At 44.9% G+C, this 25,056-nt stretch overlaps 2 protein-coding genes across 2 annotated transcripts in view; both read left to right on the top strand.

Moving 5' to 3' along the window:
• Positions 1-25,056, top strand: part of LOC127031375 (uncharacterized) — a 130,768-nt gene that overhangs the window by 26,953 nt on the left and 78,759 nt on the right. The window lies entirely within an intron of this gene.
• Positions 14,728-25,056, top strand: part of ATP9A (ATPase phospholipid transporting 9A (putative)) — a 99,495-nt gene continuing 89,166 nt past the window's right edge. The window contains exon 1 of the mRNA XM_050918104.1: positions 14,728-14,932. Within this exon, the coding sequence (XP_050774061.1) occupies positions 14,865-14,932 (68 nt within the window). The 5' untranslated portion in view covers positions 14,728-14,864. The remainder of the gene's footprint in view (positions 14,933-25,056) is intronic.

The raw sequence follows: 25,056 nt of genomic DNA, 5'->3' as shown, positions 1-25,056 counted from the left end.
AAAGCCTGAGGATAATTCAGAGCTAAAAATCACAACTTTTTAAGATACAGAAAACAACATTTATTCAGTGTTGCCAATTCTCGCATTTTAATCATGAGTCTCACAATATTTGGTGTTTTTATTAAAGCCCCAACTCCTAAAGTCAAGAGACTGTTGTGCTTTCACTTTTTATTTTTTTAAAGGAAGTTTCTAATCCTGAGTGGTAGTGGAGAAAAGCTTGAAAATAGGACCCATGTGTTTTTTGGGGGGTCCTGGCTCATAATTTTTGAGTGCTTGGGGCTGGTGAGACTGCTTATTTGTACAACACCAGGGATGTGCATGGCACTTTACACATAAGAAGAGCTGGTTTAAAAAAAAAAAGCAGGGACAATTTCAAAACATTTTAATGAAAAAATTTCAACCAGGTCCATAAGCCATTTTTTAAAATAGCACAAATACTTTTACAATAATGTTGACCAGCTCTACAGACAAGGTTTCTGCCCCAAGTAACTTTTGGGCCAGATTTTAAAAGGCACCTAAAGATGCAGATGGGTGACTAGTGGGACTTTCAAAAGCATCTAGGCACCTAACTCCATTTGACTTCAGTGGGAGTTAGGCACTTAAATACCTTTGAGGATCTGGGTCCTAGGCATTTCTAATATCCCACTAGGCACCTATTTGCATCTTTATGAATAGAAGTCTTTTCAGTGCTTCGGTGGCCTTTGAATCAGCTCAAAGAATTCAATTCTGCAAATCTTACTCACATGAGTAGTCTTAATGTAAGACTACCGCTGGGTTATTTGGGTGCATTTCTGCATGAGGGCAGTACCAATAGAGCTATTAGCAGTAGAAGCAAAATTTTAGACACGATTACAGGCTGTGTCTTTACCAGTGAAGTTTGCAGTGTTGGTGTACCTGTGTTGGTTCCAGGATATGAGCGAGACAAGGTGAGTGAGGTAATATCTTTACCTGGTTATCTTTTCCAGACCTGAAGAAGAGCTCTGTGAAGCTTGAAAACTTGTCTCTTCCACCAACTAAAGCTGGTCTAATAAAAGATATTAGCTCACTCAGTTATCTCTCTCTCTATCACTGTGTCATCTAAATTTTGTTCTGAGCAGGACTGTAGATTGATGAATTTCCCTAGTATAGAGAAAGGCCCCTATGTTAGTAAGGCTTGGGCAGAAATGGACCTAAATTTGCAGGATATCACCCTGAATTTGACAAAATACAGACATGGTTGCTATTGAAGGGATGTAAAGTAAAAGTGGTATTTCTCACTCTCCTCCACATATTGTGTAAGAGCAATGTACCACTGGTAGTTCCAGTAACATCAAATGTAACATGAATGAAAGATTTGAACAAAGAGTAGCTGGCTAATGCAACAGGAATGTCAGGGAAATCCAGGCATTAGGAGCAGCATGGAAAGAGACATGATGAAAAAGTGGGAGAAGGAAACAAAAAGAGCTGTTGAGTGGAAGGAGGGAGGAAGAAATGAGATCAGTGGTGTAGGCGCGAAAAGGTGCATACAGAGCAGTAGTGAGTTCCTTGAAAGTCCCCTTGATTCTCCATGCTTGTTCACAGATACCATTGGTAACCTGAGAAATCTGGCCAGCATTGCTGGTGGAGTGTCTGTAGTGGAAGAACAGATAAAGAATCTGAAGCCATTTGCTGGAACTCCATCAGTAAAATATCAGACCAGTGTTTGTCTATGTGCATTTGTTTTGTTGCTCTCAAAAGACTCATGAGAGTATTTAGCATATAACAAAACAGAAGCTTCTCTTCGCTGTAATAGAAAAAGCTATTGAAATCACCTGGTTCAACATACTGGTGGCTTTGTAGAGCTTATTGGCTAAAAATGTGGGCTTGACCTTTAAAATACTGTTCTTTAACAAATTCTGCCACACTTTAACAATGAAAAGCACACTGGTGCTCAATAAATAACAATAAACTCTTCGTACAATATAGCTATGATAGTTGGTTGCCAGTTGGATCAGAACTGGTGCTGTCCTAAATCACTCAGGAAAAAAAAATTAGGAAAAGATCTGCCAACCTTTAAGTTTCATGGGACTGTAGCAGAGTGGATCTCTGCTCCTGCCCTAAAGGGGTTAAAAAGAGCCCTGGATAAGGGCTGAGGCTGGAGAAAGCAGCCTTTTAGGCTGGGCTGATTGGGGAAGTGGTAGCAGCTGGGGCCATGCCCCAAACTGAGCAACGGGCCCTTATATAAGGGCAGAGGAGCCAGGAGCCTAGACAGTCTCTCTCTGCATTCAGAGAGGGAAGGGCCTGGCTGCAGGGAACCAAATAAGGTACCTAGGGTGAAGCAGGGCTGGGGAAAGGCAGAGGAGCTCCTGCCTGGAAAGCCCCAGGCTGCAGCCTAGCAGAAGGCTAAGAGGTACTGGGCGTTGCAGGGTGCAACCCAGGGGTAGGCCAAGGCAGCAGGTCCAACCCCCTTTGCTGATGATGAGAGGCTAATACTGCAGTCTGCCCCAGGGTGTGGGGCTAGCTAATGACTGGGCAGTTGCCAAGACAATGAGGCAAGGGGGGGATAGAGTGTGGGGGGTTCCCATGGAGGGGAAACCCCTAAGAAAGAGGAAGGGGTTACTGCCAGGGGGCAGAACCCCACATAAAAGGGGCACTGGGGTCCAGGAAGGGACACAGGGCCAGTAGCTGAAAGGCAGATCACTGGCCTGCAGAGGGTGCTCCGAGCTGGAATCTGATCTAATTCCCAAAGCGACCAGTAGGAGGCGCCGTGGGAGTGAGTCGCACCCAGTTACACGGACACTATTGCATCAACTTAATCAACATTTAGAACAGGAGTTCCCAAACTGGGGGTTGGGGGCCCCTCAGGGAGTTGTGAGGTTATTACATGGTGGGTCATGAGCTGTCAGCCTCCGTCCCAAACCCTGCTTTGCCTCCAGCATTTATAATGGTGTTAAATAAAAAAGTGTTTTTAATTTATAAGGGGGGATCACACTCAGAGAGGGTTGATATGTGAAAGTGGTCACCAGTACAAAAGTTTGAGAACCACTGATTTAGAACAACCTGGGGGGCATAGGTTGGGCCTGAGAGAAGAAAACAAAGGTAATGAATTAAAGCTGTGAAAAATAACTAGCCCCTTTCTAATTAGCAGTTGTGAGGTAGGAATTGGGTGGCACACAGGTCTTTCCAAGGATTGCTTGTTTGCCTCAAGCTCTGTGCATGCAAAAACTAAATGTCAGAGAGAGAAGCTAGAGGCATCAGAGAAACTAAAGTGGGTTTTATGGCATTTGACTTAACAGATCAAACTCCTCAGCCCCTGGTCATAGATCTTTTTTGTGGGGACTGTCTCATATTCATCCATGTCAAGTTTTTTCCCTTCTAAATCAAGGGTTTGTGGGGGGACTGCGTGGGTACTGTTCCCGAGAGAGTGTGTGCAGTGTCTTTAACAAGGCTAATCTTACCCAAAAAGTGCTTTGCCCATTTGGCTACAGTCCAGCCTAGATCACTTCTGAAGGCTACTGTTCTTTACTGTGATTCTCTAAACACAAAATGAAAAACAGCAGAACACAAAATGAGGGGGAAAATGAAAGTCCACATGAGTTTGACTCTCAAAGATTGTTTCTTTGTACTGCAAGATGCTCTGATAGTGAGTCAGTGGACTGTGGAATAACAGTACCATTGCTGTATCTCTGTTAATGTTCATTGTCACTCGGGTGATTATGCAAAGATTCCTGTAAGAGCAAAGAGCCAACTTGTGAACCATACTATGAACCACCTTACTTCTCTGTTAGTTACTAGCATTGTATGTCACAGCATGGGGCTGAGTTATTTCTGTCCCTTGCATGTGGAAGGGGAATAGTTAGGCAGGTGTGAGGAACTGGCACCGAAGAGGACATCAACTGCACTAGGGAATGGATCAGTGCAACTTATTTCCATCCCAAAGGATGGGGAACTGGGGCCAAATTGTGATGCACAAAATAATCTTTTAAAGCTCTTGTGTGCCAATCAGAGTCAAAATGAATAACACTTTTTTGGATTTTTATATCAGTTACAAATACCCTTATACTGAAAACTTAAGTTTATGTCTACTGTGACAGACCCAGACCAGTGGGGTACAGGAGTCTGGTAGAGGGCAAATATACTGGTCACTGGATGAGTAGTTTTCTGTTCCCTGAGTGACCAGAGCAGGGGCTGCACTAGAATAACCAGGAACCTGCTAGAACCAATTAAGGCAGCCAGGCTGATTAGAACACCTGCAGCCAATCAAAGCAGGCTAATAAGGGCACCTGGGTTGAAAAAGGAGCTCACTTCAGTTTGTGGGGGGGCATGTGAGCAGCTGGGAGCAAGAGGCACAAGGAGCTGAGAGTGAGAGGGTGTGCTACTGGAGGACTAAGGAGTACATGTGTTATCAGACACCAGGAGGAAGGTCCTGTGGTGAGGATAAAGAAGGTGTTTGGAGGAGGCCATGGGGAAGTAGCCCAGGAGGCACTCTAAACAGCTGCAATCCACAGGGCCCTGCGCTGGAACCCAGAGTAGAGGGTGGGCCCAGGCAGGGCCGGTGCTTCCATTGAGGTGAACTAGGCAATCGCCTAGGGCACAAGGATTTTCGGGGGGTGGCATTTTGCCGGGGGGGGCTGGCAGATGGCTTTGGTGGAGCTGCCGCAGGCGTTCCTGCGGAGGGTCCGTTGGTCCTGCGCGGCTCCGGTGGAGCTGCCGCAGGCGTGCCTGCGGAGGGTCCGCTGGTCCTGCACGGCTCCGGTGGAGCTGCCGCAGGTGTGCCTGCGGACAGTCCACGGGTCCTGCGTGGCTCCTGTGGGCGTCCTGCAGGCACGGCTGCGGCAGCTCCACCAGAGCCGCAGACCAACGGATCTTCCGCAGAAATGGCTGTGGCAGGTCCACCAGAGCTGCAGGAACGGCGCCCGGGGCGGCGAAATGGCCGTGCGCCTAGGGCACAAAGAACTCTAGCGCCGGTCCTGGGCCCAGGTTCCCCCCAAACCTCCCAACTCCTGATCAGACACAGGAGGATTTGACCCAGATTGTGGGTTCCGCCAGAGGGGAAGATCACTGAGGTGTACAAATCTGCCAATAAGCGCAAGACCCACCAAGGTAGAGGAGGAACTTTGTCACAACAAACTATGGGATTACTCTGATTTTTACAGAAATTGATTTTTGGAAACAGATTGTATAAAGTCAAGTGCATGTGACCACACTAAGCACAGTAGCTCAGTGGGTGGAGGAATAGCTCAGTGGTTTGAGCATTAGCCTACTAAACCCAGGGTTGTGAGTTAAATCCCTGAGGGGGCCACTTAGGGATCTGGGGCAAAAATCAGTACTTGATCCTGCTAGTGAACGCAGGGCGCTGGACTCAATGACCATTCAAGGTCCCTTCCAGTCCTCTAGGAGATAGGTATATCACCAATTATTAAATTAATTCCGCAGTGTGCATCCATAGTACCGAGGCTAGTGTTAACTTCTGGAGCATTGCACTGTGGGTAGTTATCCCATAGTTCCCACAATGTTCCCCCCACATTGGAATTCTGGGTTGGAATTCTGGGTTTTGCCCTGATGGGGCAAAAAACATTGTCACAGGTGGTTCTGCGTACATCAGCAGGCTCCCTCTCCCTCCCTCCATGAAAGCAACAGCAGACAACTGTTTTGTGCCTTTTTTGCTGGGTTACCTGTGCGAACACCATACTACAGCAAGCATAGAACCCGTTCAGCTCAACGCAGCGGCCATTAACATTGTAAACACCTCACACATTATCGTGCAGTTTATGCTGAACTTGAAGCTGCAAAACCAGGCGAGGAGGAGGCAGCAGCGTGGCGACGAGAGTGATGAGGACATGGACACAGAATTATCTCAAACCACAGGACCCGGTGCTTTGGAGATCATGGTGTTAATGGGGCAGGTTCATGCCATGGAATGCCAATTCTGGGCCCGGGAAACAAGCACAGACTGGTGGGACCGCACAGTGTTGCAGGTGTGGGACGATTCCCAGTGGCTGCGAAACTTCCGTATGCATAGGGCCACTTTCATGGAACTTTGTGACTTGCTTTCCCCTGCCCTGAAACTCAAAGACACCAAAATGAGAGCAGCCCTCAGAGTTGAGAAGCAAGTGGTGATAGCCCTGTGGAAGCTTGCAATGCCAGACAGCTACCGGTCAGTTGGGAATCAATTTGGAGTGGGCAAATCTACTGTGGGGGCTGCTGTGATGTAAACAGCCAAAGCAATCACTGAGCTGCTTCTACCAAAGGTAGTGATGTGCAGGTCATATTGGGTGGCTTTGCTGCAATGGGATTCCCTAACTGTGATGGGGCGACAGATGGAACCCATATCCCTATCTTGGCACCAGAGCACCAGGGCAGCCAGTACATAAACCTCAAGGGGTACTTTTCAATAGTGCTGCAAGCACTGGTGGATCACAAGGGACATTTCACCAACATCAACGTGGGATGGCCGGGATGGGTTCCTGACGCTCAAGTCTTCAGGAACACTAATCTGTTAAACGGCTGCAGCAAGGGATTTACTTCCAGAACCAGAAAATAACCGTTAGGGATGTTTGAAACGCCTATAGTTATCCTTGGAGACCCAGTCTACCCCTTAATGCCAGGGCTTATGAAGCCATACACAGGCACTCTGAACAGTAGTCAGGAGCTGTTCAACTATAGGCTGAGCAAGTGCAGAATGGTGGTAGAATGTGCATTTGGACATTTAAAGGGTCACTGATGCAGTTTACTGACTCACTCAGTCCTCAGCCAAACCAATATTCCCGTTGTTATTGCTGCTTGCTGTGTGCTTCACAATCTCTGTGAGAGTAAGGGGGAGACATTTATGGTGGGGTGGGAGGTTGAGGCAAATCGCCTGGCCGTTGATTATGTGCAGCCAGACACCAAGTCAGTTAGAAGAGCACACCAGGAAGCGGTGCGCATCAGAGAAGCTTTGAAAAGCAGTTTCATGACTGGCCAGGCTACGGTGTGAGAGATGGAAAAACCTGCCTTGATGAAAAACTGCCCCCCTTGATTGACTCATTCCCTGTAAGCCAACCACCCTCCCTCCTTCGATCACAGTTTGCTTTCAAAAGAAATAAAGTCACTATCATTTAAAAACCATGCATTCTTTATTAATTGATTATAAAAACAGGGAAAGAACTGACAAGGTAGCCCGGCTGAGGTGCGGGAGAAGGGAAGGAAGGAAAGGCCACTTCAAAACTTGTTGAATGACAGCCTTTTGCTTGGCAGGGTGCATGGAGCCTCTCCTCCACTCATGTTCTTGGGCATCTGGGTGACGAGGCTATGGAACATGTGCGGGGGAGGGCGGTTATACAGGGGCTGCAGTGGCACTCTGTGATCCTGCTGCTGTTCCTGAAGCTCCACCAGATGCCAGAGCATGTCCATTTGTCCTGCATTAGCTGCAGCATGCATCCTGCCTCCGCTGATCTTCCTGCTGCCACCTCTCATCTCGAGCGTCCCTCCAGTCCTCGCATTTGTCCCTCCTGCCCTCACATTCATTGGCCACTTTCCTGTACTGTGATACTGTGTCCTTCCACTCATTCAAATGAGCTCTTTCACTGCGGGTCGATTGCATGATCTCAGAGAACATTTCATCTTGCATGCGTTTTTTTCGCCGCCTTATCTGAGATAGCTTTCGGGACGGAGGAGGGAGGCTTGAAAAATTTGCAGCTGTGGGAGGGAAAAAAGAGAGAGAAGTATTTAAAAAGATACATTTTACAGAACAACATGTGTACTCTTTCACAGTGAACAACACTATTCACATTACATAGCACATGTGATTTCAGTACAAGGTTGCATTTTGCACCTTAATATAGAGTTCCTGCAGCTTTGGTGTTAGAGATCAGACGCAGGGCCGGGCAACAGAATTCGGCTTGCATGCGGCATGGTAAGCCATTCTCTTTCGGCTTCTGCAACCTTCATAAAGCAGTGCCCTCCTTTCCCATACCAAGCAAAGTCCATTGAGTGCTGCGATTTTCGTGTTAACGTGCAGCAGCAGAAACCAAACTAACCCCCACCCCAGCCAATTCTTTGGGATGATCACTTTACCCCTCCTCCCACCGCATGACTGGTATCAGGGAAGATCCCTGCTAGACAAACACAAACAGCTCAGTACCAATGTCCCCCCGCACCCTGGCTTGGCTAACCACAGGGAAGGATTTCTTTTTAGCCACAGGCAAACAGCCCTGTAGGAATGGCCACCTCTGTCCCCTTAATTAAATTCCTGTATTTCAACCAGGATGCCATGAACGATATCATTCTCCTGAGGATAACACAGCGAGATAAAAAACAGATGTTGCTTGAATGCCAGCAAACACCGGGACCATACGCTGCCAGGCTTTGTCATGCAATGATACCAGATTACTTGCTACTAGCATGGCATGGTAAAGTGTCCTACCATGGAGGATGGAATAAAGCTGCCCTGCCCAGAAACCTTCTGCAAAGGCTTTTGAAGTACCTCCAGGAGATCTTCATGGAGATGTCCTGGAGGATTTCCGCTCCATCCCCAGACATGTTAACAGACTTTTCCAGTAGCTGTACTGGCAGTGAATGCATCCCAAGTCCTCAGGGAAAATTAATCATTAAAACACTTGCTTTTAAACCATGTTTTATATTTACAAAGGTACACTCACCAGAGGCACCTTCTATGGCTTCATGGTCCGGCATACCACCTTGGGAGGGTTGGGAGGCTACTTCAGTCAGACTGAGAAGATCCTCGCTGTTGGGGAGAACAGTGTGCTGTGTGCTCTCCGCAAGTTCATCATCTTCCCTGTCTGCAAAATCCTCAGGCATGGCTAAGAGTACCCCATCCTCGGAATCCACGGTCAGGGGTGGAGTAATGGTGGTGGGCACCCCCCCTAGAATTGCATGCAGCTCAGCGTAGAAGCAGCATGTCTGCGGCTCTGCACCGGACCATCCGTTTGCTTCTTTGGTTTTTTGGTACGCTTGCCTGAGCTCCTTAACTTTCACGCAGCACTGTAGTGAGTCCCTATTGTGTCCTCTCTCAATAATGCCCTTGGAGACTTTTTCAAATGTTTTGGCATTCCGTTTTTTGGAACGTAGTTCTGCTAGCATGGAATCCTCTCCCCATGCAGTGATCAGATCAAGTATCTCTTATATAGTCCATGCTGGAGCTCTTTTTCGATTATCGGACTGCATGGTTACCTGTGCTGATCAGCTCTCCAGGCTGGGCAAACAGGAAATGAAATTCAAAAGTTCCTGGGGTTTTTCCTGTCTACCTGACCAGTGCATCTGATTTCAGATTGCTGTCCAGAGTGGTCACAATGGTGCACTGTGGGATAGCTCCCGGAGGCCAATACCGTCGAATTGCGTCCACACTAACACTAATTTGAACTGGCAATGTTGATTTCAGTGCTACTCCCCTCGTCGGGGAGGAGTACAGAAATCGATTTTAAGAGTTCTTTATGTCGAAGTAAATGGCTTCGTTGTGTGGATGGGTGCAGGGTTAATTCGATTTAGCGCTGCTAAATTTGACCTAAATTTGTAGTGTAGACCAGGCCTAAGACTAGATAGGAGTGGTTTTGTGGCTACTACCAACTACATTACCTCTCAAAGCATTTCTTCGCTATAATATAATACCCTGTTTAGGTGCCTTGATTGCTACTCTTATTAAATTATCATTTTGAGGGAGATGGATTTTTAATACTGAGGGAAAATGTAGTAAAAAGATGCTTCCTGTATAACCATATGTGACATTTTATGAGGTGGACTGGTTATGGGGAATAAGGGAATCCCACTTCAATTGCCCTCTTGAGTGCGAGGATAGCCAATTAGATTCAGCAGCCGTGCTGGAATGAAAGCTGCTGGGGGTGCTACTGCACCTCTCCCCCCCAGCTTGAAGTAGTAACAACAAACACCAAATATACGGTTTCCATCATAGGAACCCCCACTATGAAAATTGTTCCAGCACTTAACTTTAAAATCAATGGACTCCTCAGGGTGTGTAAAGTTAAACACATGCATAAATCTGTGGGATCAGAGCCTTTGATTGTAAATTCTTTGGGACAGGAACTGTAACCTGTACAACACAGCATACTCTTACCCTGCTGGCACTAGGGTTTTAAAACATGTGAGCTGAAATGTAGCAACTTTAATCCTAACATGGACACACTTGCACTGTTGCTTAACAAATAATAAATAAAATAATGATAAAGTTAATAACTTTCTATCATGCATTTTCCTTGCACCAAACCTGGACAGCTTTCAAAATGGATGACAGTCAGGCAAAGAGAGTAGGTTTTAACTTACAGCTAAAATAGAATACTTCCCACTTTTCAGTACATTAAGAGAACAATGATTTCAAATGTATATTTATGTAAAAATGGATGATATCAAAACTATATAGAGAAGTAAGGTTCTTTTAGCAACACTCATTAAAATATATGCTAATCAAGAAGAGACTGTATGCTAATATACACTGTGCTTCTTTCCTAAAACAACAACTTCCTTCTAGGATAAGTTTTCTTAGCAAAAGTTTTGCTGATGGTAGTCTCCGCATTTGACAAAGTCATGTGTAGGGCCCAAGCCAGTATGTGGCCTCTGAGCACACTGATCAGATTGAGTCCCATTCAAAATCCGACCAGGGAGAAGATGGTTATATTACTCACCTGGGACATGGGAGACCCAGCTTCAATTCCCCACTCCCTGCACAAGGAGGAGAAAGAATTTGAACAGGGGTCTCCCATCGCTGAGATGTATTTTCTAATCATTGAGCAATGGGACAGTCTGATGTTGGGTATCCCTCATTCTCTCCTGATGAAGCTTTTCCACTGTAGGTACCTCATGAAAGAATGAGTGGAAAGGGGGACTGGTCCCACACATAGGCACTGACTCTGTGAGTGCTCCAGGGTTGAAGCACCTATGGAAAAAAAATAGTGGGTGCTGGAGGCCCGCCAATTAGGTCCTCTCCCTCCCCACCAGCGCTTCTTGCCTGCCGCTGATCATCTGTTCGAGGGAAGGGGAGGAGCAGGGGCAGGAAGAGGCAGAGTGAGGGCTGGGCGTGCTTGGGGGAGGGGACTGAAGTGGAGTGGGGCCTTCGGGAAAGGGTGGAGTGGGGGCAAGGCCTGGGGCGGGGGTCAAGCACTCTGGGAAAAACAGAAAGTTGGCACCTCTGGTTCCACCTCCAAGCTGGGTGCCCTGACTACTGGACTACAGTCATTCCTACTTATACTTTTTTGCTGGTCCAGTGACTATTTTAGCATTTATCCACAGTGGAGCAGTCAGTGAGCCACACAGGGAGAGCATGAGTAGGAATGACTATGGTACAGTGGTTAGGTCACCTACCTGGGAGGTGATAGACCTTGGGACCAGGCCCAGTCCTCCTGCTCCACCACAGGAAGATTCAGGTGGAGAAGGAAGAAGCTTCTGTAGTCAGATATTTGTCAGAATCTGAGCTTTCTTTCTTTCTTTCACAATGTTGTTATAGCCGCGTTGGTCCCAAGATATTAGAAGGACAAAGTGTGTGAGATAATATCTTTGATTGGACCAACTTCTGTTGGTGAGAAAATCAAGCTTTTGAGCTTTGAGAGAGCACTTCAAATCTGAAGAAGAGCTCTGTGTAATCCTGAGAGCTTCACTCTCACCAATAAAAGTTGGTCCAATAAAAGATATCTCACCCACTTTGTCTGTCTCTCTTTTTTTTAAGTGAGTTCTAGTCTTCATCGTTGCAAAGGAAAGCTTGAAAACATGAACTGAGTGTAAATGATACAGCAGTATTTGCCTGAGTCGGCAGACAGAATAATACAATAGCTCAGAGAGGGGTAAACTTCCCTATGCATCGCTATGGATAAAAGGTGGGGGTTTGTATTGTATTAGCCTAATAACATGTTAAAATACAGCTCACCCTGCCTATGCTAAGGCTATGTCTACACTGCATTTTCATCATTAAAACTTTTGTCATTCAGGAGTGTGGTTTTTTTCATATCCCTACGCGACAAGTTTTAATGGTGAAAAGCACTGGTGTGGACCGCCCCTTCTCTGGGGTAGTTTTATTTTGTCGCTGGGAGAGAACTGCTACACTATGCACCTTACAATGATGCAACTGCAGCAGCACAGCCACGTGGTTGTAGATATAGCCTAAGGCTTTAAAACATCTAACAAAACTCCCCCACCCATCATTTACCCTAATGTGCTATGACTCTCTACTCCAGCAGCCTTGCCAGCACCACCCCAGCAGAGGACGCTGGCTATAGCCAGAAGAGAAGAGATGGGCCACTCAAGCAGATACATCCTGGGTGCTGGTATCTGGTCATCCGACTGCTCCACTAAAGAGAGGACGCTTTGCTGCTGGGGAACACCCACCCAGCTGCTGACCCTACATCTCCTGGGGAGAGGGGACACTGCTTACTGACACTCCAAGTGGAGGAGCTCATGGTAGCTGCCTTGTATCACAGTGTGGCTTGCCTCCACCTCCCCACATTGCCTTAGTAAGCCAGGCAAGGCAAGTGCTAGTCCTTCCCTCAGCATCTCCTCCTGCACCCCTGATCTCCACCCTCATCCCCTCCTGAAACCCTTGGTTCCTGGCAGCCTCCCTACCACTAGCAATATGTCTGCTCCCCCTTAAGTCCCTGTGCCAAACTCCAGACCTCTTTTCCCCCACCAATGTCTTCCTACTGATGGATCTATTGCTTGGCGTGTTACCAGCAGCAGGCAGAAAGTTACAGCAGCTGGGGGAGAGGGAGAACTATGAAGAAGCTCAAGGGTGATGAGAAGGCAGTAGGAGGAAGTACTCCATCTGTGTTCTTAACACACTGACTGTAAGGCCTGGTCTACACTGCGGGGAGAGGGGGATTGATCTAAGATACGCAACTTCAGCTACAAGAAATAGCGTAGCTGAAGTTGATATATCTTAGATCAAATTAAAATTACTTACTTCACGTCCTCGCGGCACTGGATCGACAGCCGCAGCTTCCCCGTCGACTTTGCTTTCACCTCTCGCGCTGCGGGAGTTCAGCAGTCAACAGGGGAGCGATTGAGGATCGATTTATCGCGTCTACACTACATACGATAAATTGATTCCCGATAGATCAATCGCTACCTGCTGATCCGGCAGGTAGTGTAGACATACCCTAAGAGTTGTAGGGACAGAAAAGGGAGCTGGGGTGTAGCAGGGGGAACAGTGGGTCTGAAACTTCTTAGTTTGAGCAGGAGGAGGTGGTAGCTGTGTTGTGGGAAGGGATGCCTGGAGAGGCTGTAGGAGCACAGAACATGGGAATGTACAGGAGATAGTGTTTAGTCCAGCTGGTTTGAGTAGCAGTAGGAGGGAACTATACTGACCTAAATTCGTGATGGTGGGGTTGTAAGGACAGTGTTAAGGATCAATGCCCAGGGGCCAGAGTGCAGGGAGTCAGTGAGGTAAAGGGGACCAGTACCTGCGGGGGTGGGTGTTGCGTAGTGTTGGGAGGGTATCTGAGAGAGGGATCAGTGACAAGTAGATAGGATGAGGGGTGCAGTGTGTGGGGGTACAGTACTCAGTGCCTGGGGTGTGGAAGTGCAGGGGGGTAGGTATAGGATTTGGGGGCAGTTCCCTAGATGGTTTGTGGGCAGGTACAGTGGGAAGGGGTGCAGTGAAGGATGGTGAAGCATTGCAATGTGTTACCTGCTGGGGGGTGGAATCTCCTTCTTTAGGCCTGGTCTACACTGGGGTGGGGGGATCGATCTAAGATATGCAACTTCAGCTACACTGATCTGGCGGGTAGTGTAGATGTACCCTTAGAGGTTTTTAAGGTCAGGCTTGACAAAGCCCTGGGGCTGAGATGATTTAGGTGGGGATTGGTCCTTTGAGCAGGGGGTTGGACTAGATGACCTCCTGAGGTCCCTTCCAATCCTGATAGTCTGTGATTCTCTGACCAGAGGTGTATAGGCAGGTGCAGCACATGGAGTGCAGTGTCCTGTGGATGTGGTTTAGGAGTTCAATGATCAGTAGATGGGGTATAGGGGTGTGTTGTTGAGCAGGTGTAGTTTTGGGGTGCAGTATTAAGCAGATGGGGGTTTGGGTGCAGTGGACAGTAGATGAGTTGGGGGTGCAGTGTCAAGCAGCTGGCATGTAGGGGTGGAGTGCCAGTAGATGGTTTGGGGGTGCAGTGTTGAGTGGCTGGCATGTAGAGGTGCAGTGCCAGTAGATGGGTTGGGGGTGCAGTGTCCATCAGCTGGTATGTAGGGGTGCAGTGCCAGTAGATGGGTTGGGAGTGCAGTGTTGAGCGGCTGGCATGCAGGGGTGCCGTGTCTATCAGTTGGTGTGTAGGTGCAGTGGCAGTAGATGAGTTGGGGTGCAGTATCGAGCGGCTGGCATGTAGGGGTGCAATGCCAGTGGATGGGCTGGCGTGCAAAGGTGTAGTGCCAGTAGATGGGTTGGGGGTACAGTGTCCACCGGCTGGCATGTAGGGGTGCAGTGCCAGTGGATGGGCTGGCGTGCAAAGGTGTAGTGCCAGTAGATGGGTTGGGGGTACAGTGTCCACCGGCTGGCATGTAGGGGTGCAGTGCCAGTGGATGGGCTGGCGTGCAGAGGTGTAGGGCCAGTAGATGGGTTGGGGGTACAGTGTCCACCGGCTGGCATGTAGGGGTGCAGTGCCAGTGGATGGGCTGGCGTGCAGAGGTGTAGTGCCAGTAGATGGGTTGGGGGTACAGTGTCCACCGGCTGGCATGTAGGGGTGCAGTGCCAGTCGCTCAGCTGGAGGAGGTGCAGATGGGGTGCAGCGCCCAGCGGAGGGGGCCTGAGCCGGGCTGGTGTGACTGGCAGGCGGCGAGCTGGCACGTTACCTGCGTGCTGGAAGCCCAGCCCCCTCCCCGACGCTGTCAGACCGCGGAGAGGCCGAGCCGAGGCGCTGCTGGGAAGCCGATCCCACTCCGCTCCTCCCCGGCTGCGCCCAGCCGCCGCGGCCATGACCGATAACATCCCCCTGCAGCCCGTCAGGCAGAAGAAGCGGATGGACAGCAAGCACCGGAGCGGGTGAGCGCGGCCTCCGCAGCGGGCGCTCCCCTCCAATCCCGGGGCTGCCGCCCCTCCCCAAAACCCCTCTCTATCCCCGGCTTCGCTTTCCCCGGTGTCCGGCGGGCTGGGCTGCTGCCCCGCGGCTGCAGGGGGCTGCGCCCCTCTTGGGCCCTGCCCTGTGCCTGGGCGCTGATGTGTCCGGCTGGGCTCCGGCTGGTGCTGGGCAGCCAGCCCCGCCCTGGAACCGGCTCCCCGGTCCGCTCCCGGGGGAAGGGAGGGAGCGACGGGTGGGGGTTGCCCTCCTCCTCCTCCTCCTCCCTGGGGTGGGGAGAGAAGCCGGCTGAGGAGTCCCGGCAGCGCAGGGGGCCCCGGCTCTCTCGCCAGGCTGCTGGCTGGGGCGCAGGGGGCCCGGCTCGCTTTGTTTGGTCCAGCAGGGCCCTGCTCCCGTTCAGCAGCACAACCCGCCCAGGAAAGGGGCTACCGCGGGCTCTGGCGTTAGGGGATCCCCTCTCCTTTGGGAAGGGGTGATTGTACTGGGAAAAGCTCCCTTCTTTGGGAGGGGACCTAGGAGGGTCGCTGGGAGGCTGAGAGCTGGTGGTGGAAGGGTGGCATTACTAAGGGACAAATCTAGGTCTCCTCTCTTGCCCGGGGCCGCCTGGCCACTGTCCCGTAAGGCGGCGGCCGCAGCAGCTTTCCGGCAGGAGCTGACAGGTTGTTCCTGACGCCATTGTCGGTGACACACCCAGCGCTGCGATCCCAGCCCAGCAAAAGTGCGAGACAAGGCAGGCTCCTGCCACGGCAACATTGTTACGCTAAAATAATAGGCCCTGCTTCCCTGTGCAGGCGGCGAGCCCTGCTGGCTTCAAAGCCCCCCGCCATCTCGTCCTGTGACAGCAGGACCTGTGGTGAAACGAAACGATAGAGACCTCTTGGAGACTCGTATATTGACAAGCTTGAGGAATGAGCCTCAGATGAAGTCACTTGGCACTCGTATTATTGCTGTTATGAAGAGATCAACACACCCAGTTTTTTTTTTCTTAAACAAATTTAAACGAAGAAATAGCCTGACAGCTCTAAGCCTTAGTGATCAGGAACCAACTGGCAATGGCCAGATTTTCAGACCTATTGACTTCCTCAGTGGGAGTTCAGCTCCTCTGAAAATCAGCTTGTATGTTTCAGTGGCACTCAGGCACCATGGTGATTGGAATGGCTATGAAAACCTTGGCTGGGTGGCTTGTCAGTAGATTATCTTGGGAGGAGGAGAGCGGGGGCATGCGTATGGCAGAGCCATTTGAATACAAATTTTCATTTAATGTATTTATCATTTAACATTTGATCAGACTCATTGTGTTGCTTAGCTCAGTGTTGGCAGATTGCAGGTTGTTGCTTCGCTGAGTGGGGTTTTATTAATGACAATGCGCTTGTTTTCAGGAACAAAAACATATTTATAACTTTATAACAGATTTTACTATTTTAATTATATTGGTATAGCTGAAGCGGTACAACGCCCGATGTATTGATTTTGTTGATTGAAGAGGTGGTTTATACTGGTATAGTTATTCCCATGCAGGTAAGGGAATAAGCCGTACCAGTGCTTTATACCAATGTAACTGTGCCCACACTAGGGGTTGTACTGGTATAACTATTTCAGTTAAAAAAAAAATCACAACCCTAACTGACAACATTATACTAGTACAAAATGTGTGTATAGATTAGGAATCCAAGCTTGCTGACTGGAAAGTAATGTGACAAATTGTGATCCAATGACAATTTAATCTTGTTTTTTTTTTTAAATATAGTGTACAATTGTAGCAAATAGATCAAAATCTCAAAAGAAATGATGATTGTGTTGGAACAAATAAGGAAGAGTACATATCAATGACCATCTTGTTATATTTTTGGTTAGCAGTTGTGATTTGGAGTCTTTTTAACTGAAGTTGTTGAGCAACCTACAACTTTCTGTTGATGGATAAGGTTTCTGTTGTGTAGCTGATAGTGTGTTGATTTAATAATGTGAAGTTGGCCTGGACACTGAGGACTAGACTGTGGAACATGTGTTCTATATAGCAGTCATGGTAGTAATCTGTTACGACAGTTCCTGGGTTGGCCACTGCTTTAAGTTCAGTTATGAGATAAAGGATCGCCTATATGAGGGGCTTAAGGTATTCCTCAATGCTCCTTAGCTGATTTGCTTTCTTAGAGGTCTCCATAATCTCCACAGGTCTCTCTTGTGCATTCTGTTGTGGTGTGCCTTATTAGCAGACACTGACAGCAATTACCCTGATGTAATCTAAGCACTAGCCCTCTGTCACTGGCTAGGGAGCTCTAACTTGGAGGCAGTATTTCCTGTGCTAGCAAGAATTTGACAGCTTGCTCTTATGATGCTGCATTGATTGTAGTGGCTTGAGATTCTGTGACTTTTGTTTTTCCTTATACAAGTCCTGATCTCTCTCTTTTTTTTTAAAGACAGTCACACTCCAGAGAAGTGACTTATTTACAATGATTTTCAGTCTTATCTTTTGTCAAACAGCCTGTGATATAAGTCAGTTATTTAATCAATATATCGGGTGCATTGTCATAGTACCTAAGCTAAGCAAAGCAAAGAGGCCTCCTTACCCCCAAAATATTATAAGTCTAAAGAGAGACTAACCAGTCAGACAGTATCAGTCATCTATCTCAAGCCCCTTGGCACAAAAGGATCTGTATCCAACTAGTTAGAGGGGAACAGGGAGAAAATGATAGCAGGTGCAGAATGGAGTCCTGGCCCATGACGGGGCGTTCTATGTAGTATTGCAATGCAAATAATAATTAATAATATACAACCCCCCCCCAAAAAAGTGATTTCCAGGCTAACTCCTGGAAGATACTACCTTGGTTTTGATTACTGTTTAGATTGTAAGAGACTCTTTGCGGCATTCGTTATATGTGTGTACAGTGCCTAGCACAGTGAGGTCCACATTTCTGATTGGAGACTCTATGTGCTACTGTAATATAAATAAATAATAATAATTGACCAATGATCCCTTCTGACCTTAAAATCTCTGACCCTAACGTAACAGTAGACCTCTTAAATTGAATGTAACTGCTGAGAAAGCACATAAGGCAAGAGGAGATTGTTCATATACTCAGAGACCTAAATGAATAACTTCATATACTAATTCAAAGAGCTAGAGCTGTTTAAAATACTTGCAGCCAGTGTAGGACAAGTCCATGTTACTGATCTTCCTCCTTTTAACAAGGAAACAGCCACGTTCCATCTCAGTTTCAGCCTCCAGATTCGTTTCAAGGGGGAAACAGTGAGGAACTCATTACAGTACCGTTACTGAGATGTGACAAAGGAAAGGATGGTTGTGTCCATGTCAAGAAGAAACAGATGTTTTAATACGTTGGTAATGGTAGTAGCCATTCTTGGCCATAGCCACAACATTGATCCCCATGTGTGCAGTCAAGGGTGATTTCTGAATTCTGCAGTTGAATAATGGACATGTTTTTCACAATTTACTTGTCATCGTGGTCTGGTCTTGACTGAGTTATACAGTTAATCTCATCTCAGCCATAACATCCTGATAACCACTTGCTGTAGTCTATAATCTGTCAGTTCAAAAAGAGACATGTATTGAGTAATCTCAAAATGCTGATGGTGTCACAGCCCATACCTCTCTAGGGACTTCTGGGGGTTATGTATCCTGAGACAAAAAGCTGTGGTTTGATTTCTTGTTATGGACAGTACCCAAATGTGCCAAGCATATCAAAGAACATATGCAAAGTCTTGATCCGTACCTTGAGCACCTTCTAATCTAAGGCCCTGTTCCTGCTATGTAGATCATGCAGGAAGACTGCTGTGCCTATGTGGAGGCAGGGACTGTTTTTTTGTTCTGCATTTGTACAGCATCTAGCACAGTGGGATCCTGCTCCATGACTCTGGCTCCTAGGTGGTGTGGTAATGAAAGTAATAAATAATAATCAATGTGATGCAGCAAGTGAGGAAAACCAAAGAATAATTGGAAATAGGATGAGGAAGAACAAGGATTCCAGTAATAAGTCACATGGTTTCTCTGTTAAGTATATATTGAGCTACGTCTGAATGGTTCCATTAAAATGATAAATTAGCTCAACAGGGAGGGATTGGAGTGAATAGATGAACAAATGATTTTCGGCCCGTATCCTGCGTCTGACAGTATGAGCAAACCTTTGCATCTGTGTAGAGCTGCATTGATTTCAAAGGGGCTACAAACATGTATGGTGTTTCTCTCATGCAAAGTCGAGTGTAGGATCGGGGCCTTTATTTAATAAGTGCCTGCCTTCATTGAGGCACTTGGCCCTGCTGCACAGCCAATTACAATGCAATAGACTTTGAAACAATAAAAAACGTTCTAAATAATGTGGATCAGTTTAAAAAGTCAGGAGAATCTAATGGCAAAGTGGTGGTATCCTCTGAAAAATACTCCCCAAAATGTTTCCATGGGTATCTCTCAATGACCTATGTATAAATTTTAATCTGTTGACAATGATTTTTTTTTTATGGATATTACTGCAAACTTAGCCTGGTATCTGCAAATCAAGGTGGTGTCTTTCTGCCTCTTGCCTCATCACCAGTAATAAAGATTTGGTAACCAAAGTTTAGGCCCCTGACAGACCCTCCCAAGCACAGAGGTCCACTTGTGTGGAGCCTCTCTTACTTCACTGGTGCTTTGTGCAGGCATAAGGGTCTGAACTGCATATTTCTAACTGCAGGATCCAGGGCCGGCTCCAGGCACCAGCAGAGCAAGCAGGTGCTTGGGGCAGCCAACACAAAAGGGCGGCACGTCTGGGTCTTCGGTGGCAATTCAGTGATGGGTCCCTCGATCCCTCTCGGAGGGAAGGACTTGCCTCCGAAGAATGAGGAGCTGGTAGAGAAGGTAGAGGTGCCACCGATCGCGGCTTTTTTTTTTTCTTCACCCCTTGGGGCAGGAAAAACGCTGGAGCTGGCCCTGGCAGGATCTGAACCATAGATAACAGTTGTGCTGATTATGCATGTGGCAGAGTAGCACCCAGCTCACTGTTCTATAGCTGTACTGACTGCGATCCTAAAAAAAACTTAGTCCAGGGCCCAGTTCTGCTATTGGGTATGCATGAATGGATGCCTGTACTGACAGAGCCTATCTGAAATTGGATCCACATGGATCCTTTTGCAGGATAAAAGGGCCTCAGTCAACAAAGGCAGTAGATACAACTCAAAATTGCCAATGATATCAACATGTTGAATGAGATTTTTACATAATTTTTCTGACACTTTGAAGTCGTAACTGTTGTGATAAAGTATGGATGTTGTAGAAACCTATAACTTGGGTTAGTGCTCTTAGTAATTTTTTGACCCAAATCGTGTTTGATTTGAATATAGAACAACTTGTTTTCATACTCTATGAAAGTTTTCATTTTAATGTTTTTGTATCTTATTTAAAAAAGGAAGTAATTGAAAAAATCAGTAAAATTTTTATTTTAGAGTAAAGTGCTTTTAGGTAATGACTATATACATCAGTGACTGCTACGTGATACTGCAGGTGTTCATCAATATTAGTAGAATAGAGTATAAAGTAGAAAATATAATATTATTTAAATAACAGTAGTAGCTAATGGTAGTATTTTTAGTTCCATTTGAAAAAAGTAGAAATATCTTGTGTTTCTAACTTTAGCAGTTGATGATTCATTTATGTTGAAAGACTCTTTAAATGTTGATTTTGTTATTCTTGCGTAGAATAATACTTAGATTATTGAATTTTGAAATGTGTTAACTAATGCTAACTACATCTCCCCATGATGGGGTAGTGTAATAGGTGGGTACCTATTCAAAAAGTGTCCAGTGTTTTCTTGGTTTTAAAAAAGCAATTTGAATATATTAATGATTTCACAGGAATAGTAAAATATTTTCCAACATCCTCATCCACCATTGCCATTCCCTTCTCTCCCCCCGAAAACAAAAACAACAACAGACCATCTAAACCAATCAAAAACCTGTCCCAAGGAAAAGAAATCCATTGGTCTTCCAGGTAAACTTGCATCTCCCTCCTACACAATCAATTTCTTAAAGATTTATTTCCCTAACACGAATCCTGTTAAAAAAAAAATGAACATGCATTGGTTGATTATGCAAGCTATTTGAGGTTTTGCATTTAGGATCTGTGTACAGTTCTTTAAGGAAAACAAATGACTTATGCTGGAAAAAGTTGAAAACTCCACCTTTAAGGGATGACTTATTGATTGACTTCTCAATAACCTACAAGGAAAAGTTGAGCAAACTTTCAATAAAATGACAGATTGTTCCTGGTTCCAATTGATCAGCGTCATCAAATGCATTTTTGAGAGGTTAAGATAATTCAGTTTCCAAAGGGGAAGAAAGAAAACACTAAAGAGGCTTCCTGTAGTTTTTCTATGTTGAGCTCCTCACTAACAATCTTTCCACACCTTCTTTCACTTAAGCAGTTATCCTGTGATTTGTCTAAATTTTATTGTTAACTCTTGAAGATGCGGACCTAGCCTCGATCTGCTAAAACACCAACTGCTGTTACAACAGTTCATTAATAATTATTGTGCCTAGCAAAAGACTAGCCCATATATGTGAGTTCAGAATGTTAAAGCAGAAATAATGAGTTTTAGACTTTATCTTCAGTGAACAAAATATAAGATTTCAGTGAGGACTTTAAAGAATGTTAAATGTAGTTGGATATCTTCCTAAGAAGTTAAATATTTGCCTTTAGGAATGGCCATACAAGTCTACACCACAGAAATATCTGCTTTTCTGCTATAAGTTCCATTACAAATTTATCAAATGGGTGGACATACTGCACCTGCATAAATGATGTGTGGAGATGAACTGTTGCCATTCAGCATTCCTGGAGATGTTTAGTTTGGTTTGTGGGTTTCTGCTCTCTACCCAGTCAACAAAATTGTCCAGATTGCTTTGTTGTTTTGTGGGACAACAGGAAAAAACAAGGTCAGGGAAGTGGATGGGTGTTAAGTTCCAGCTGTAGTGGTTTGACTATAAGCTTTCATAACAAAAAGCTCTTTAAGGGATTGTCTTGAACACACAAGTGATAAAGGTCAAAGTTCGTATTCCTGGCATCGTTAGCTATATTTTTAAACCTATCTGTGGAAATACCGTGGCACATGCTTTCTTTGTTTAGCTTTACATTTTCTGGAGAAGGCTGGATGTAATGTGATTCTGAAACTTGCTGACTGACTTTTCCGGTTAGTCCATTAAACCATCAACTGCAACCTGTGGATTTGTATTATTGCCGACTGGAGTAACATGTCTGTTTTTTGTTTTGTTACTGCATTATTTAAATTGGATAAAAAGTCTTTGTTACAGAACTGCATAGGTCAGATTCTGCCTTTTTTATTATAAGGTTCTGTAGATAGTAGGAAAGTACAAACAACATATAAATAGATATCCAGGACTATGTTTGACCACTTAAAAATGTTCTGAAATAGAAGAGAAAACATAATAGGGAATCTCTTGTAAATTCCCTGCAAATGTGTTGGAAATCAAATGTGTTGTAAGTAGCAATAATTCTTCTTTACTTGGACAATATTATATGTATCACTTTCAGAATCCAGATAAGCAAGAAGTCTCTTTTCTAGAGTTTAAATACACGTTGAACTTTCTTTCCCTTGTATCTAACGAAGTTGTGGGATCTTTCATTTGCTAGGAGTTGCAGAAATTGCAAATGAATTATTAAAAGTTAACATAATTAACTGTTATTCAATACTTGCATTTGTAGTGAAGTACTGTTCTAATAGCAACACGCGTTTGTGGTGAGGATATTATGTGAGATGATAGACTTGTTTACAAAATGTGCTCTCACTTTCAATTTAGCACCCGTAGTGAAATCATGGTCCATTACCCTCTTTTCCTTTGGTAGTGCTGACAGTGGTAGGGTCTGCTTCTTAAGTTTTAGTCTGGCCCTGATCCAGCAAAGCATTCAAGCTGTGCTTAACTTTAAGCACTTAAGTTGCCATATTAAAATATATGAGACAATTCACATTCTTAAATGATTTGCTGGATCAGAATATTGAGCTTTAACTATGGTCAAATCTGTCTTGTTACTAAAATTTTGTTAGGTGTTCTATATACTCAGTAATTTATAAGTTCATAGTAATTTGAAGAAACTAAGCGCTGTTTAAAATGTGTATATTTATCCCAGCACAGAGCACTCCCTTTTATAAGAACATTCAAGCCACTGTTTTATTTTAGCATCATTCATGTGTTATTTTTTGTTGTATTTCTGAAGAAATGTGTCAGTGATTCTATTTATACTTTTAAAGTTTTAAAAGTTAGTTTTGCATCATTTTAAATAATCTTTGAAACATATTGGTGAATTATAATAAGCCAAGAAGATATTAGAAGATCTATGTTAAAATATTTGGTCCCCCTTTTAGCCGTATCTCCTCATGTATCTATAAAGATATGTAGCTCTTTGTTTCTTTTATTTCAGTAAAATCACCTAAAGAGGCTCAACCTGAAAGGGAAGCAAAAGTAATTTTGGTTTCAAATATGTGATTAGTGGGAATCTGTCTGTCATTGTGAAGCAGGTTGTGGAGATAAATTGATCAGTGTAAATGCATGTTCCTCTATTTTAGAACTTCTCACTGAAGGTCATTCGAAATACAGCAGTTAAAATGAGTACATTTGGCAAACTTTATGTTCCTCTCTCATTGAGATTTGAGAAAACAATCCTCCTATTCACAATATATTTCCCTTTTGTCACCTCTCTGAGCACCAACATTTTCATGAATTTATTTCTTAAATAGCACTAGTATAGTTTAAAGGAAAAACATTGACTTAAATCACAGCACTGTCTGAATTTTTTTCTTAAGTCTACAAGCAACACCTATAAGAACCATAATTGAAAGGAATTAAACTTAAAAATAGATTTTTTTAAAATCTAATTTGTAAACTTGACTACACTTTTTGTCAGGTCAGTTTAATTGTTTTGCCTTGTATAGTCAATTTCCCATAGTTTTTTGTGTCTATCTTTCAGTTAGTGGGGAAAGAGAAAGGAGATGTGGAAGACGGGATAATCTTTTAAAAAACAAGAAAGTGTGATTGTCAAACTGCAAAAATTGGCAGGGAGATTCAGATGCAAGGGTTGGTACCGGAAACTACTTTTAACTCTCTTTTGAAATTGGATAGATTTTGAATTATTATGAATCACATTTATTATGGTGATACCTAAAGACCAGTCAAAAATGTGCTAGGCATTGTACAAACACAGAGTAACACACAGTATCACTTCCTAAAAGTAATCAAATGTAAATAACCTGGGTGAAAGCCCATATTAAAAATCAGAGACTGTCATAGATACTTGAAGGTTAAAAGATGTTCTAGATTATTTTATTCCAATGAATTGAGATATCTGTTCATTGCTTTAATCACTCAAGTTGCTAACATTTCCAGCTGTATTTATTTCTATTAAATTTTCCAGAATTCCCGTACATTTTCCTCTAGTAAATGAACAAATAGTTTGCAGATGAGCAGCAGATGCTAACTGGTGAGGCTATGATAAAGCTGACCTGTATACTGTTATAGGCTGAAAAAGGTGATGAACCCATAATTTAGCCGTAGTGTGTTTTTACAGAAATGTGACAACCAGTGCTGGGATCCAGTGTTTTAGCTGATGGCATTTCACTCTTCTTTTCTACCAAAACTACTATTCTTTAATCATGACCACCTGTAATTCTGTAGAGAGAAGCCATAAGTCTTTCACCTTTAGGAGCAGTAGTAGTGTACTCTGCAGTACTGTGTAGTATGAGATAAGATTTTTGTTTGATTCCATGCTTTCTGAGTATGGAGGTTTTTGCAAAACTTAATAGTTATAGTGATCATTTTTATTATTTTTTTTTCTTTTGAGATTGTAAGCTCTGTGGGGTAGGGACTGTCACTGTATGTTTGTACAGCACCTAGCACAATGGGGCTCTGAGCTAATTGATGCCCGTAGGCTATACCACAACACACACAAATTATCTTTCTGATGTTTCGCTTACTGCTTCTTAGTGAAATGCAATCACATCAGAATAGTGATCTGATTATGTGTTAAATCATTTTGCACTGGTCTAAAGAGAGTGAGAAAATGCCTCTTATAAAAGTTTTAATCTATTTAGATGTC

The sequence above is a fragment of the Gopherus flavomarginatus genome, chromosome 11, assembly GCF_025201925.1.
Source record: "Gopherus flavomarginatus isolate rGopFla2 chromosome 11, rGopFla2.mat.asm, whole genome shotgun sequence".
Lineage (NCBI taxonomy): Eukaryota > Metazoa > Chordata > Testudines > Testudinidae > Gopherus > Gopherus flavomarginatus.
This window is presented reverse-complemented; position numbering and strand designations above follow the sequence as displayed.